This window comes from Nicotiana tabacum, chromosome 21 (genome assembly GCF_000715075.1).
Source record: "Nicotiana tabacum cultivar K326 chromosome 21, ASM71507v2, whole genome shotgun sequence".
Taxonomy (NCBI): domain Eukaryota; kingdom Viridiplantae; phylum Streptophyta; class Magnoliopsida; order Solanales; family Solanaceae; genus Nicotiana; species Nicotiana tabacum.
In genome coordinates, this window is record NC_134100.1 from 59,059,567 (window position 1) to 59,076,018 (window position 16,452).

Consider the following 16,452-nt stretch of genomic DNA (forward strand, 5'->3'; position numbering starts at 1 on the left):
CTTGAAAGAGGTGCTGTGCTGCCAGAACAGTTACAGGAAAGAGGCACAGTACTCTTGGAACAAGTTTGGTGCTGTTGGAACAGTTATCAATTACATGCAACAATAAATTTTGAAAAGAAAATTTTCCTTCCAAAGCTACTTAGTCCTCCAACTAGAAACTCTGTTCTATGTGAGAAATACTAGTAGAGAAGAAAAGAAATGTAATGATTACATGATAAACATGGAATACAAGACACCTATTTATAAGCGCGAGATAGCATCAACACGTTATATTGAACCAATGAGGGATAACTTAATAGTAACTCTAATGTTTGAACTTTCACATACTAACACTTGACATTTAATATATATAGGAATATATTTATTGATTTTTTCTTTTCCTTTGTTTCAAGAAAGTCTTGTATTCTGGAAACACTTGTCATGTCTTTACTTCCAGCTCTTTTTCTCTTCAATGGTTAATTATTGCCATGTTTCGAAATTATAATAATGCTATACTGCCATAGTCTCTGAATAGTTACTTGGTAACAGGCACGACATACTGTTCTTTTGGGTGGCACGAATGGTGATGATGGGAATTGAGTTTACTGGGACTGTCCCCTTTTCAAATGTTTATCTTCATGGACTAATTCGTGACTCTCAAGTGAGTTCATGCTTTTAAGTTACTTGCTTTGAATGTATGTCCTTACTCTTCTTGATCCAATTTTTCTGGATAATTTATTGACCATGCTAGTTGATTTATTGTTCAGTGAAGTTACTTGTCCTGTAAATACAATTCCCTTTTATTTTGTACAAAATGTGCGCCTGGATGTTGCAAATTTGCATTTGTCCTAAGCCGATGCGTTTAGTTAATTCACATTTCGCTTCCTGCTCTTCGCTACCGTTTCAGCATGAAGGTATGTCTAGTAACATTGTTTTACTACTTGTAAAGAAGAGCTTCTGCTGTTTCGGAGGAAAGAGAAAATTATATTCGTCCTAGTTCTCTGGTGGAAGTGTCCAACTTGTAAAAAAGTTGTTTCAGGCCCTGCATTGAAGTTAATATTTTACAGATATCCCCGAACTTCTCGTTAATTGGTCTTTGGATTGATGGGATCAAAGTAAGCAGTTTTTGTTGAACGTCATGTATATATTTGTGATAATGAGTTGAGATTTGCTGAAATAATTGAATATGGGTTGAACCTGCGGTATCTGCATCTGAGTTTCCTCCTGGACTAATCTCAAACCATCATTACTTATGATAAGATATGGATTTACATCTCCATTTCCATGCATCTTTTCTATCATATATTATAGCTTTAAACTTGTCAATGCCCTGTTCCAGGGCAGAAAAATGTCTAAAACATTAGGGAATGTCATAGATCCCCTCGACACCATTGCAGAGTATGGCACAGATGCTTTGCGCTTCACTCTTGCCTTAGGGACTGCTGGTCAGGTTTGTTATGAGCTCATTTTGTCACTAAATCATGGATATGCATATTCCTTTTTCTGCGATGGTGTCCACTTTGGATGCTTTCATCAGCCAGCTTATCTCTTTGTTATAGGATCTAAATTTGTCCATGGAGAGGTTGACCTCTAACAAGGCATTCACCAACAAATTGTGGAACGCTGGCAAGTTCATATTGCGGAATTTGCCTCATCAAGATGACACTCTTGCTTGGGAAGCTTTACTGGCCCATAAGGTTTGTCGATTTTGGTGTTTCAACCCAAATATATGTTGTATGACAGTTTGCTTCAAGATCTGTGGATCAGAAGTAGTAAGGCAACAATGCAATACGAATGTTTGAAAGAGGTGAAATACTTATTAAAAAGCAAAATGCCTGGAAGAACTGAGATAAGTATTGCAGTAAATGAAATGAAAAAATGCACTAAATCAGAGATCGTCAAAGTGTCAGATTGTGTTTGGTGATTCACATTAACTATCAGATTGAGCTTGGTGACCAGCATGGGCTTACATACTAAAGAGCTTAATCCTAGTTGTTGACATAAAGAACGTCCAATTTTTTAATTTACTCTGTTTTGCAGCATAGGCTGGCAACTCAGAAATTTTTCGCTGTTAAATATTTTGGTATATACGCACGTCTCTCAATATTGAAGTCAAGTTCTTCGAGAGTTCTCAATTCTGCATGGCATGCAAATTCACGTCCTAGAACATAGTTGCTCCAAAAGAATTATGTTCTCACCGAAGCCCAAATATTTGGTGTTCAAATCAAGATCCTTGGTTTCTATGTAGATTCTAAAGTGAGAAACTTTTTCTATGTAGATTCTAAAGTGAGAAACTTTTGAAGTACAGTGAAATCACTTCTTCCAATTATCTTAGATGGTTATTTACCGGTGAACTTCAATGGTCACATAATAAAAATTAGGAGTAATCCCAAGGTTTTCAAGGGTCTAGAGTTGACTTGTGTTTGAATTCTGCATTACGTGCCAATAATATAACATTCGAAATGCTTATCTATTGCGCTATCTACTCTTTTCTCAGTTTGATAAAGTGGAGTCTGTGGTGAAGCTCCCACTACCTGAATGCTGGGTGGTAAGATGATGCTTTTGATCCTTTTTCTGTTGGTAAATATGATGTTCTTGATCCTCATTAAGCGCACTATGGCATAGCTGTCCTGTTTTACCACTTCTACTCCTTTCAGGTATCAAAACTTCATGTACTTGTTGATGAAGTCACTGCAAGTTATGAGAAACTTTTCTTTGGAGATGTTGGAAGAGAAATATATGACTTCTTTTGGGCTGATTTTGCTGATTGGTATGTTCTTCCTATTGTTTTACGTGCTTTTACGTCATTTTGGTTTCCATGTTAGTCTTGTAATTCTTCTATTTTAATAAGACATTATCCAAAATGTGAAGTCTTGACCATCTAGAATGGAAATTATTTCTATTGAATTAATATGCAGAAAGAATGATGTTATTGGTGGATGGGAATTTAATTTGTAGTTCATTCTTATACATTATCTACAATCTGAAGTGGAGACTATTTTTATTGAAGAGTAATATGCAGAAAGAATGATGGTGTTGGTAGGCGTGAAAATTTTATTTGTAATTCATTATTACGCTCTTGCATGGTGACCTGCCTTATTCTGCTTGAAGAACTAGTCCACTGTGACTAAAACAGAGGTCATCACCTCCCCGACAAAAACTTAATGATACATGTTAGGTGTATTAAGAATAAAGTTAAAATACAGTGATAAGAGGAATAAGCTTAACTGTGAAAAGAGGTTATGAAAATGTTTACTTCTCCTTCATCATGAAACTAGTTTTCTAAATTCTACCATGAAATTGGTGATGATAAAGTGAGAGAAAGCACGGGAGAAAATATTATTATTGATGTTAATTATAATACAATGAACCCTATTTATAAGTGCACATAATATATAATCTACTCCTATTACATACAGGACTCAGACTAATTACATATATATTCACAAAGCTATTCTAACACTCCCCCTCAAGTTGGTGCATACAAATCATATGTACCGAGCTTGTTACATATATAGCTAATACGAGGACCAGTGAGGGATTTGGTGAAAATATCTGCAAGCTGATCATTCGACTTCACAAACTTTGTTGTAATATCTCCTCAGAGTATCTTTTCTCTGACGAGGTCACAGTCAATCTCAATATGTTTAGTTCTCTCATGGAACATCAGATTCGATGCAATATGAAGGGCAGCTTGATTATCACACACAAGTTTCATTTGGCTGATCTCACCAAATTTCAACTCTTTGAGCAACTGTTTGATCCAAACTAGCTCACATGTTGCTATAACCATTGCTCGATATTCTGCTTCTGCACTAGACCGAGCAACGACGTTCTGTTTCTTGCTCTTCCAAGACACCAAGTTACCTCCTACTAAAATACAATATCCAGACGTAGAACGTCTATCAGAAGGTGATTCTGCCCAATCAGCATTTGAGTATCCAACGATTTGCTCATGGCCTCGATCCTTAAATAATAGTCCTTTGCCTGGAGCTGATTTTATATACCGAAGAATTCAAAAATATCCAAGTGCACATGGAATAATCATCAATGAAACTGACAAAGTAGCGGAATCGCAAGGTAGAACTGACCCGACTAGGACCCTAAACATCTGAATGGACTAAATTAAAAGGTGAATCTGCTCGATTATCAAGACGCCAAGGGAAATTGGAGCGGGTATGCTTACCGAGCTAACATGACTCACACTCTAGAGCTGACAAGTGAGATAAAACAGATACCATTTTCTGAAGTTTTGACAAACTGGGATGTCCCAACCGTTTATGTAATAAATCTGGTGAATCAGTTACAGGACAAGTTGTAGAAGGAAGACAAGATGTGAGTCCATGTGATTTAGCAAGGATAAGGTAATAAAGTCCGTTTGATTCACGCCCGATACCAATGATCCGCCCCGTATTGCGTTCCTGTATAAAAACATGGTCATCAAGAAATAAAACAACGCATTTAAGTGATTTGGCTAAGCGACAAACAGCTATGAGATTAAAAGGACTATTGGGAACATAAAGGACTGAATCTAAAGGTATGGAAGGAAGTGGGCTTGCTTGACCTATTGCAGTTGCTATGGTTTGAGACCCATTGGCCATTGTGACTTTTGGAAGAGATTGAGAATACGAAATAGTAGTGAAAAGAGATTTGTTACCAGAAATATGATCTGATGCACCTGAATCAATGACCCAAGACTCAGAGGATGAAGATTGGGAGAAACAAGTCACGCTATTACTTGTTTGAACAACAGAAGCTATCTCAGAAGATGTCTGCTTACATGCTTTATACTGAAGGAACTCAATATACTCTGCTAAAGAAACCATCCGACTATTCAAAGCATCGGTTCCCATGTCGCTACAATTTGTAGTAGTAAGGTTAACTTGAAATAGTGAAAATAAGTAACTCCTGTGAGAAAACTGAAGAAATAGCTTGAAAAACACTATTTACAGCAGGAAAACAGAACACTATTCTGTGCCGGAAACACTGTTCACGCCGGAAACACTGTAGCTCACCGGAAAATTCCAAAGTTGTCGGAATTTGTTGTAACCAGGATGGATAGATTCGGAATTCCTTTGCGAGCAAGCTGTCCTGAATAATCTGCCCTGTACTGCGTTCCTATATAAAAACAAGGTCATCAAGAAATAAAACAGAGCATATAAGTGATTTGCTAAGCGACTAACGACTATGAGATTAAAGGGACTACCGGGAACATAAAGAACTGAATCTAAAGGTAAGGAAGGAAGTGGACTTGCTTGACCTATTCCAGTTGCCCTGGTTTGAGACCCATTGGCCATTGTGACTGTTGGGAGAGATTGAGAACATGAAATAGTAATGAAAAGTGATTTGTTACCAGAAATATGATCAGATGCACCTGAATCACTGACCCAAGACTCAGAGGTTGAAGATTGGGAGATACAAGTCACGCTACTATCTGTTTGAACAACGGAAGCTATCCCTGAAGATGTCTGTTTACATGCTTTATACGAAAGGAACTCACTATAATCCGGTAAAGAAACCATCAGGATTGCATTGGATCCAACGGATTGTGAGTCAAAGGCTTTTGATACGAATGCCATTATAATGTTCACACCAGAAAAATATAAAAGTGGTCGGAATTTGATTTGAATTAGATGGGTAGGCTCGGAATTGTGAAGAGAGCAGACTGTCCTGGAGAAGTTTCGCGAAAAAATGGCCAGAAAGTGGCCCACGCGCCGGCGTGTGGGTCGGAACCCTCGCCGGAAAAGTTTCTGTTGCTGGCGCGTGGAGGCGCGTGGCAACTTTTCTGCCGGAGATATTTTTAGGGGTTGGTCGCCGGAGGGTGATCTACCTCGTGGTGGTGTTGATTTTTGCACAACACCGACAGAAAGTGACTTTCACGTAGACAAGCCTTAGATCACCGGAAAAAATGCACGATGACTCAGTTCTTTCTTCCCGGTTAACGCTGGAATGACGCACAACGATCTTTTCTCACTAATGCTTTGATACCATGTGAGAGCACAGGAGAAAATATTATTATTGATGTTAATTGTAATACAATGAACCCTATTTATAAGTACACATAATATATAACCTACTGCTATTACATACGGGACTCAGACTAATTACGTATATATTCACAAAGCTATTCTAACGAGTGTATTTTTCTAAAACATAAAATCTGGTTCTGGACAATTTTAGTTGTATCAATGGCAAGCGTGACGTGGAACCTATTGGAGGGTTTAAGTGATAGGTAATCAGTTGCTCGGACTCTTCACTTTCAGTGCCGCACCCGTGTCGACACGACGTGGGTGTGGGTATGGGTATGGGTATGGGTATGGGTATGGGTATGGGTGTGGGATCCGTGTCGGATCTGGTCAACCGATTTTGGGTACTTTGACCAAAATCAACGGAGAAATTTGGGACAGATACAATGATTTTTGAAAACAAATCAAAAGTTAGGGTGATATGGAAGAAAATGGAATACCTTGTATATATAAATGTCTATGTCGGTCCTTTTCCTTTTATCTCCTTCTAAAATTCTACTCTTGTTCAATATTTTCTCCTTCTCGGAATACTTTATAAGTTTTTCACATAATGTCTCATAATTTAGACATATTTTTATAACTCTATTTTTAAATAATTGAATTATTTTTAGCCGAATTCCCGCACCCGTATCCGTACCTGGATCCGTACCCCCGAATCTTTAAATTTAGATCATGAAGGATCTGACCTCTAGATCCGCACCCTTATCGGACACCCGCACTCGAGTCCGAGCAACTTATCTACATTATGTTCGGTATAAGAGGGAGACAAATGGGAAGGGGGAGGTGGGCGTGCTTGTTTATTCCCCAAGGCGAACTATTGACCTTTTCATTGGATAACTTATAGTAACTGGAGTTGGAAGTTTAGTAATGTTCAGTTCCTCTTTCCCTTCCTGTTATATAGAGGGGTTGAAAAAGCTGATGTAGAAGTGTAATGTTCCTCCACTTTCCTGTTTCTCTTCACTTCTGACCCAAAGAAAAGAAAAAGAACTTACCTGTTTTCTTTTATTCTTTTCCTTTAATCCATCCTATCTTCATCCAAACCTTAGCCAAAGATAGTATAGCTTTAGGGGTGGTTTGGTAGGAGGTATTAGAAAAAATAATGCAAGCATTAGCTCTATGCGTTACTAATACCTTGTTTGGTACATGTTTTCAACCTGTAATATTTGTATTAGTTATACATCATACTTGGTATTATCTTATGTATAAGTAATGCATAGAAAACCATGACATTAGTAATACCAAGGCTACTAATGCATGCATTAGGTTGGTTAAAGACAAAATTATCCTTAAAGTCCCTTAAAGCTTGAGAATATGGAGAGCATTTTTGTAAACAACTATTTTTCTTAAAAATTATGCAATGCATTATAATTTTAATACACCACACCAAACAGTAGATAAGAAATAATATCTGCATAACTAATGCTTGCATTACTAATCCATGCATTACTAATACACCTTATTCCGCACTATTTTTATACACCCTACCAAATGACTTATAATTTATCTATCTCATCTTCTGTCACTAAATCTCTGTCTACTTTATAAGGTACATTGAAGTTAGTAAAGCTCGCCTGTATCACTCCGGAGATCATTCTGTTGCATCTGTATCACAAGCAGCTCTGATATATATTTTTGGGAGCATCCTTAAATTGCTACATCCATTTATGCCTTTCGTAACTGAAGAGCTCTGGCAGGTGATGTGATATATCCTTTTTCTTTTGTGCTTTGGTCAGTGCCTTTTATTGTTTTATATATGTATACTTCATGCCAAATACGATGATACAAGATGAGTGAGGATTATGCAATGGGATATTTACGAGAACCCGCAATCTACGGAAAAAGAGTTTCTCACTCCGAAAGTCTTAATATTATAGTTGAATAACAAAATATCCATATTGTTTATCTCTCGGTAACTAAAACTTACATGCAAATATGTGAGATGTATGGATAATCTAAATTTTAGTTGTTTTACAATGGGATAGTTTTTCTTTTTCGGGGTTTTTCACTCACAGATAGGTGTTTGTTTGAGGTAACTTTAAAGGCAATGGAGCTATTTACATATAGAGTAGTCAAAGGCGAAAAGCTTAAACAAGGCTAAAGTTGCTTCACGCGCATAGCAGAATTAAAGCATTGGCTTTTGCAAAGAAAAAACGCTAATGAAGAATACCCAAGTCCCAAGTTAAAAATGTTACGCAAGAAAACATTACTACAAGTATAAATTATACTCCCTCCGTTTCAAATTATGTGAACCTATTTGGCTGCGCTCGGAGTTTAAGAAAAAAAAGATTTTTGAACTTGTGGTGTAAAATGAGTCATATATATTTTGTGTGGCTATAAATCATTGCATAAAGGTAAATTGTTTCCAAATATGGAAAGGGGTCATTCTTTTTGGCACGAACTAAAAAGGAAATAGGTTCACATAAATTGAAATCGAAACGGAGGGAGTAATTATTCGGACAGAAGAATTGTCAAACTATAATTAAGTGAAATATACAAAAAGAATCATGTCAATCAAGTTGACCATTTTAAATTTCTAACTTAGATGAAGATATGTAGTTTGAACATTGAACTTTTGACTATTTAGTTGTTAGTTTCTTATACTAAGCCTGTAATTTCTTGTTCCTAATCACTAACAATTCAATTCACATATTTTCTTAATGATTAATGTATCACTTTGTGAAGTATATTTACAAGGTGAAGAGATGCATGCGAAGCTCCAAAGCTTAAGCATGTCTTAGGCGAGCTTTTACCAACACTTGTTAAATTTTATTTCTAGATGTCAGCCAGCCTCTGGTGAATGCACCCCCACCCAATCCCACCCTCACTCCCCTAAAAGGCAAAAGAAAAAGAAAAGAGCGGCTTAAAGCTCGTCAATACTTACTTTTTTCACACAAGGTCACACTAATTAGTTTATGAGTTCTAATGCTGATCCATAACTTTGGGTCCTAGTCCACTCATAGCTGATTTGAGTCTTCTGGCGTCATAGCATGCCAACTTATTACCATTCTGATAGTCTTGCATCCTGGTTCTTTTTCCATGTTAATTCTATGTAGTTCTTTACTATAATCATGTCTGTGAAAGGTCAAGCCCCGGTAAATCTGCATTATCAATTGATGAAATGGTCTGCAAATATACGTTTAAGTAGCATGGTCTTCCACCTAGACTGTCTGATTACCTATTCTGTATCACCATAGCTTCTTGTCGTTGATTTCCTGAAATGCATTAATATCTTAATCAGTAGCAGATTCAAACTATGACTTATTTTATCGATTTTTCTTTTAGGAGGATTTGGCTATTTGCTTGTGTTGTCGATCTGAGTCCACTGTCATTTATAGTACAAAACTATAAAATAAAATAGACTGCATAATTTGGAAGTGGTTGTAGAATAACGAATGCAATATTGTCAATGTTGAAGCTGATATAAATTTCTGATTTTGTCCAAAGATAGCCAAAGCGGAGACAAAGGATACCCACTTTCAAATAGAAAAGAAATGGAATTTGGGTACCCGTTTGTTTCCAAATTCGGTTGACATTGGGAAGAAATAGAAATCTAATATCAGCTTCAATGTTGATGATACTGGTCAATTATTCTACATATATCTCTACATCAGCTTTTATTTGGCCTTGGGCCTGCTAGCCGATGAGGATGCAAGCAGTAACTTAGCTTGCTGCAAAATCTGGAAATGTTATAAGAGTATTCAGTTTTGCTTCAATGGCAAAATAGCTTAAGAATACATGCTGTTCTCATTGCAGTTTGACTTCTCCCGTTTCTGCAGGCATTACCCAGTCGACAGGAAGCTCTTATAGTATCTGCGTGGCCACCTACTTCACTTCCCAGGGATATTGATTCCATAAAAAAATTTGAGAACTTACAGGCATTGGTGAGTTTGATTATCAACTTTTCTTGTCCCAATTTTCATTTTATCTATAATTCTAGTTATCCTGGATAATTTATCCCTTCCATAAATTCAGACTAGAGCCATCAGAAATGTACGAGCAGAGTATGCAGTTGAGCCAGCAAAACTTATTTCTGCATCTATTGTTGCAAATCCAGATGTCATTCAGTATATCTCTGTAAGATCTCCACCTTATTCATAAACTTCCCTATGATGATAACTTGTGGACTGTGTTCGGATAACTATTCTTTCTGAAAGGTGGTGGCTATGGTTTTTTGGTATCATTTTCCTGTGTTACTAATCAAACAAACACGATAAAATGCAGGAGCACCTAAAAATAATGGACCTTTGAAATGCAACAAAATTAATGAACTTATCAGTTAATATGCGCCTAGTTTCAAAATATGTCTAGATTCTTTTGATTTTTGCAGGAGATGCTGAAGATTATCCCATGACATTCTATAAGACATTGTAGAATATTTTGCCTCTACTATGAAATAATTACATACCATACTATTCATTTTTTGATTTAAAACATACCATATTATTCATACACTGAGATTCTCAAATAAGGAGCCTTTGTTGACGTTGTTGATAATCAATTTACCAAGAACTACTCTCTCATCTTTCCTCCTTTTTACATGGACCAACAGATTTGTGGTCGTTATCATTGCTATCTTGTTTGATGAATACTACGCAATGGGATACATGTTGAAGGAAACATTTTCTCTTTATTCTGTAACACTTCTCATATAAAATTTGATTAGACTAGAAATGATCACATATGATAGAGAGTGTCAGTAACATGTTGAAAACTTGATAGGATAAGACATGATCACATACGATAGATAGTGAGTAGCACAAAGAGAAGAATAAATGAGAGGTCGCTTGAGATAGTTTGACCACATTCGATGTAGACCTCCACGATCATTGGTCTGTAGGTGCAACAGAATGATGATTGCAGATGATTAAAAGGGACAAGCAAGCCTAAAATCGAATGCAGAAAAGTTGTTGTTAGTTAGTTGTTATGTAAATAAGCATAGTCCTACATGGAATAGTAGTAGTGTAGGTATTGTGTATTGTTATAAATCGGGGTACTTGTATTATAGTTAATGTACATCAATAATATAATTTTCCCGTCTCATATTTCTCACATGGTATAAAAGCGGCAGTGAGAAAACATCTGGGAAAGAAAACCCAGCCGAAACAGTCGCCGTGCTTCAATTCCGGCGACCTTTTTTGGGCTGTTTTTCGCCAAACCAATTTCTATTAGTGTTGTGCAAAAACCAACACCAAAACAAGGTCCCCCAACCCCCGGCGACCAAACCCTAACCGACACCTCCGACAGCCGACTTCTCATGCGCTGCCACTCGCTGATCAGAGACAACTTTTTTCTGGCGAGATCTACTCCACGCGCTGGCGTGTGGAGCCCTTTCCGGCCACTTTTTGAAAAACTTTCTTCAGAAATAGTTGGATCGTCTTTTAATTCCGAGCCTACCCGTAATTTTCTTTTTTAGTTCCGATCACTTTGAAAATTTTCCGACAACTATAATAGTTTTCCGGCAGCTACAAGATTTTTCCGGCAGCTATACTGTGTTTTTCCGGCAACTATAGTTGATTCTTTGTTTTATTTGGTGCTAATTTGCTAGACCTCTTTTCAATCCAATAATGTCTCTGGGAATTGATTTTTTTGGGTCTAAAAATACGGGTTCTGGATGTTCCGGTATTATGATCACCTCAGAACCTTTAATGGGAAGTTCAAACTACTTAACTTGAGCTTCATCTGTTTAGTTGTGGTGTAAAGGTCAAGATGTTCAAGATCATTTAACAAAAAGGGCTAGCGAAGGAGATGAAAAGGCCAAAGCACTTTAGGAGAAGGTCGATGCTCAGTTATGTAGTATCTGTGGCGATCTATTAATTCCAAGTTGATGCCCTTGTTCCGTCTATTCCAAACATGTTATTTAGTTCGGGAAAAGGCTCATACTTTATACACTAATGACATATCTCGTTTCTATGATGTGATATCGCGAATGACAAGCTTGAAGACACAAGAATTGGATATGTCTACTTACTTGGGACATGTACAGGCAGTCAAGGAAGAATTTGAGAAGTTGATGTCAGTTTCTTCTAGTATTGAAAAGCAACAAGTGCAACGACAAAAGATGTTTCTAGTTCTTACACTCGCTGGACTTCCTAATGACCTTGATTCAGTACGCGACCAGATTTTGGCTAGTCCGACTGTCCCTGCAGTTGATGAATTATTCTCTCAATTATTCTCTCGGATCGGATCGGATCGTATTCAAATTACACCAATCCGAATCCGATCCAATCCGAAATCCGAAATTGAACGGATCTGTTCGGATTTCGGATATCCGATCCAAATGAACAGCCCTAGCACTAAGTCACCCAGTGATCTCATCTCAGACACTTGACTCCTCTGTTCTCGCATATCAGACAGTGGAAAATCGGGCATCTTAAACTGTGGAGAATAGACGAGGAGGAGGTCGTTTTGGAAGATCCATACCCAAGTGTTCTTATTGTCATAAACTTAGACACACTCGTGAAGTGTGCTATTCTTTGCATGATCGACCACCCAAAAATGCTTATGTTGCTCAGATGGAGACTACAGGTAACCAGTGATTTCTTTATCTGAAGAAAAATATAATGAGTTCATTCAGTATCGAGCAAGCAAGTAGACATCTCCACAAGTAGCCTCGATTGCTCAGATTGATACTTCTGCTGCTGATAATTCTTTTTCTTGTTTTTCCCAGTCTAGTACTCTTGGACCATGGGTCATGGACTCAGGCGCTTCTGATCATATCTCTTGTAATAAATCACTTTTGTCAAATATTGTGTATTCACAGTCTCGTCCCACTGTTACTTTAGCTAATGAGTTTCAAACAAAGCAAAACGAGTTGGACAAGCTAATCCCCTATCTTCTGTCACTCTAGATTCTGCTCTTTATGTCCCTGGCTGTCCTTTTAGTTTTGCATCTGTTAGTCGTTTGACTCGTGCCCTCCATTGTGGTATATATATTTTATTGATGATTCTTTTATTATACAGGACCGCAGTACGGGACAGGTGATTGGCACATGGCGTGAATCAAAAGGCCTTTACTACCTTAATTCACACAATCCCTCCACAACATGTCTAGTTACAGATCCTCCAGACCTAATTCACAGACGTTTAGGACATCCAAGTTAATCCAAGCTTCAGAAGATGATGCCTAATTTGTCTAGTTTGTCTATTAGATTGTGAGTCGTGTCAGCTTGGGAAACATACCCGAGCCTCCTTTCCGTGTAGTGTTGAGAGTCATGCAGAGTCTGTTTTCTCTTTAGTTCATTCTGATATATGGGGTCCTAGTAGAGTCAGTTCAACCTTGGGATTTCGTTATTTTGTTAGTTTCATTGATGATTATTCAAGATGTACTTGGCTTTTTTTAATGAATGATCGTTCTGAGTTGTTTTGTATATTCCAGAATTTTTGTGCTGAAATCAAAAATCAATTTGGTGTTTCTATTCACATTTTTCGCAGTGATAATGCCTTAGAATATTTATCCTCTCAGTTTCAGCAGTTCATGACTTCTCAAGGTATTATTCATCAAACATCTTGTCCTTATACCCTTCAGCAAAATGGGTTGCACAGAGAAAGAATAGGCACCACATTGAGACTGCTCGCACATTTCTCATTGAATCTCGTGTTCCGTTGCATTTTTGGGGCGTTGCAGTTCTCACAGCTTGTTATTTGATTAATTGGATGCCGTCATCTCCCCTTCGGAATCAGATTCCACATTCGGTATCGTTTCCCAAGTCACCCTTATACTCTCTTCATCCTCGTGTTTTTGGGAGCACATGTTTTCGTTCATAACTTAGCCCTTGGGAAAGATAAGTTAGCTCCTCGTGCTCTCAAAGTGTCTTCCTTGATTATTCTCGTACTCAGAAGGGATATTGTTGTTACTCACCTGATCTTCGTAAGTACCTTATGTCATCTGACGTCACATTTTTTGAGTCTAAAACCTTTTTTTACCTCTTCTGACCACCTTGAGATATCCGAGGTCTTACCTATACCGACCTTTGAGTAGTTTACTGTAGCTCATCCTTCACCTTCAGCCACATAAGTCTTACCCATACCAACCGTTGAAGAGGCTAGTGTTGCTCCTAGATCCCCAGCTACATGAACACCACTCTTGACTTATAATCGTCGTCCGCGCGCAACATCAAGCCCAGCTGATTCATGTCCTGCACCTGACCCTGCTCCTACTGTGGACTTGTCTCTTCCTAGTATACCGATTGCACTTCGGAAAGGTATACAGACCACACTTAATCCTAATCCCCATTATGTCGATTTAAGTTATCATCGACTGTCATCACCCCATTATGCTTTTATATCTTCTTTGTCCTCTGTTTCCATCACTAAGTCTACAGGTGAAGCATTGTCTCATCCAGGCTGGCGACAAGCTATGATTGACGAGATGTCTGCTTTACATACGAGTGGTACTTGGGAGCTTGTTCCTCTTCCTTCAGGTAAATCTAGGTAAATCTAATGTTGGTTGTCATTGGGTTTATGCAGTCAAAGTTGGTCCGGATGGCCAGGTTGATCGACTTATGGCCCGTCTTGTTGCCAAATGATATACTCAGATATTTGGGCTCGATTACAGTGATACTTTCTCTTCCGTGGCTAAAATAGCATTAGTCTGCCTTTTTCTATCCATGGCTGTTGTTTCTTTATCAGTTGGACATTAAGAATTTTTTCTTCACTGTGACCTTGAGGATGAAACTTATATGGAGCAACCACCTGATTTTGTTGCTCAAGGGGAGTCTCGTGGCCTTGTATGTCGCTTGCGCCGGTCACTTTATGGTCTAAAGTAGTCCCCTCGAGCCTGGTTTGGTACGTTCATCACAGTTATCCAGGAGTTTGGCATGACGCTGAGTGAAGCTGATCACAGTCCGCTTATAGGCGACTGGTTGGTAAATTAAATTATCTCACAGTGACTAGACCTGACATTTCCTTTCCTGTGAGTGTTGTAAGTCAGTTTATGGATTCTCCCTGTGATAGTCATTGGGATGTAGTTGTCCGCTTTTTTCGGTATATAAAATCGGCTCCAGGTAAAGGGTTATTGTTTGATGATCGAGGCCATGAGCAGATCGTTGGATACTCAGATGCTGATTGGGCAGGATCACCTTCTGATAGACGTTCTACGTCTGGATATTGTGTGTTAGTAGGAGGCAATCTGGTGTCTTGGAAGAGCAAGAAACAAAATGTAGTTGCTCGGTCTAGTGCAGAAGCAAAATATCGAGCAACGGCTATGGCAACATGTGAGCTAGTTTGGATCAAACAATTGTTCAAGGAGTTGAAATTTGGTGAAATCAGCCAGATGGAACTTGTGTGCGAAAATCAAGCTGCCCTTCATCAATCATCAAATCCGGTGTTCCATAAGAGAACTAAACACATTGAGATTGACTCTCACTTCGTCAGAAAAAAGATACCCTCAGGTGATATTGCTACAAAGTTTGTGAAGTCGAATGATCAGCTTGCAGATATTTTCACCAAGTCCCTCGTTGGTCCTCGTATTAGTTATATATGTAACAAGCTCGGATATGATTTGTATGCACTTACTTGAGGGGGAGTGTTAGTTAGTTAAGAAAATAAACATAGGCCTACATGGAATATGAGTAGTGTAGGTATTGTATATTGTTATAAATAGGGGTACTTATATTATAGTTAATGTACATCAATAATATAATTTTCCCATGTCATATTTCTCACGGTTGCCTCAAAAGATCTACAATCTTTCTGAATCATTGCAGAGCTTTCTAAAGACAGAACACAATGGAAGCAAAATATCCGTATAGGTGATACCAAATTATTTGTATTAAGGTTTAGTTGTTAGACTTACCTTCAATTTGGTGTTTGTTAGGAGTCCTTTTATTATGGTTAGACTTTTATGTCAATGTAGGAACAAGTGAGAGTTTAGACAACCTCTAGTTTTAAAGTGTGCCTTATAAGACAAATTACTGTTTGATCTGTTTGGTCCTGAATAGAGCACCAGGATTTAATAGGAGTTGTCTGGTCAACCCCAGATTTTTTTGGCATTGAGTTATATTTGATATCTTTGGGACTTAGGGGCACACACAATCTCAGTTACCTTGTAACAGCCATTTGCATGTAGACAGGGAAAAGGTTAAATCTGGTTAGGAAACTAACTGGTAAACTTCTTCTATCTTTTTCTGAATATTTTTCCCTGAAGTTCAATGTAATCCAACAAAATGCAATCTCTAAGTTAATTCATTTTGAACGTATCTGAAATTTGTACAAATGTTTTTTATAATATTTACGTGATGAGCTGAAACAGATTGCTGGCCCCATTAACTGTACTGGGCCTGCTAAAATACAATTTGAACTCCAAAGATGAACTTTTCTTATTACTGATTTTTTCGTTATTCTTTCACTGTTTAGCCTGTTTGGTTGACACCTGGTTACCGACCATCTACGAAACTCATGGTGGTTGAATGGATAAGGTGTGGAAGGTGGGGAACACAGTCTAAATAGTC

The 16,452-nt window shown here is 37.9% G+C and overlaps 1 protein-coding gene across 4 annotated transcripts in view; it reads left to right on the forward strand.

The window, feature by feature from the left end:
• Positions 1-16,452, forward strand: part of LOC107808232 (valine--tRNA ligase, chloroplastic/mitochondrial 2) — a 60,364-nt gene that overhangs the window by 35,845 nt on the left and 8,067 nt on the right. For all 4 annotated transcript variants that reach the window (XR_012704538.1, XM_075242290.1, XM_075242291.1 and 1 more), the window contains exons 17-24: positions 529-640; positions 1,319-1,429; positions 1,539-1,676; positions 2,477-2,527; positions 2,637-2,749; positions 7,552-7,699; positions 9,782-9,886; positions 9,978-10,079. Coding sequence is in view for 3 of the 4 variants with exons in the window: in XM_075242290.1 (XP_075098391.1) it covers positions 529-640; positions 1,319-1,429; positions 1,539-1,676; positions 2,477-2,527; positions 2,637-2,749; positions 7,552-7,699; positions 9,782-9,886; positions 9,978-10,079 (880 nt within the window). In the remaining variant the exon portion in view is untranslated. The remainder of the gene's footprint in view (positions 1-528; positions 641-1,318; positions 1,430-1,538; positions 1,677-2,476; positions 2,528-2,636; positions 2,750-7,551; positions 7,700-9,781; positions 9,887-9,977; positions 10,080-16,452) is intronic.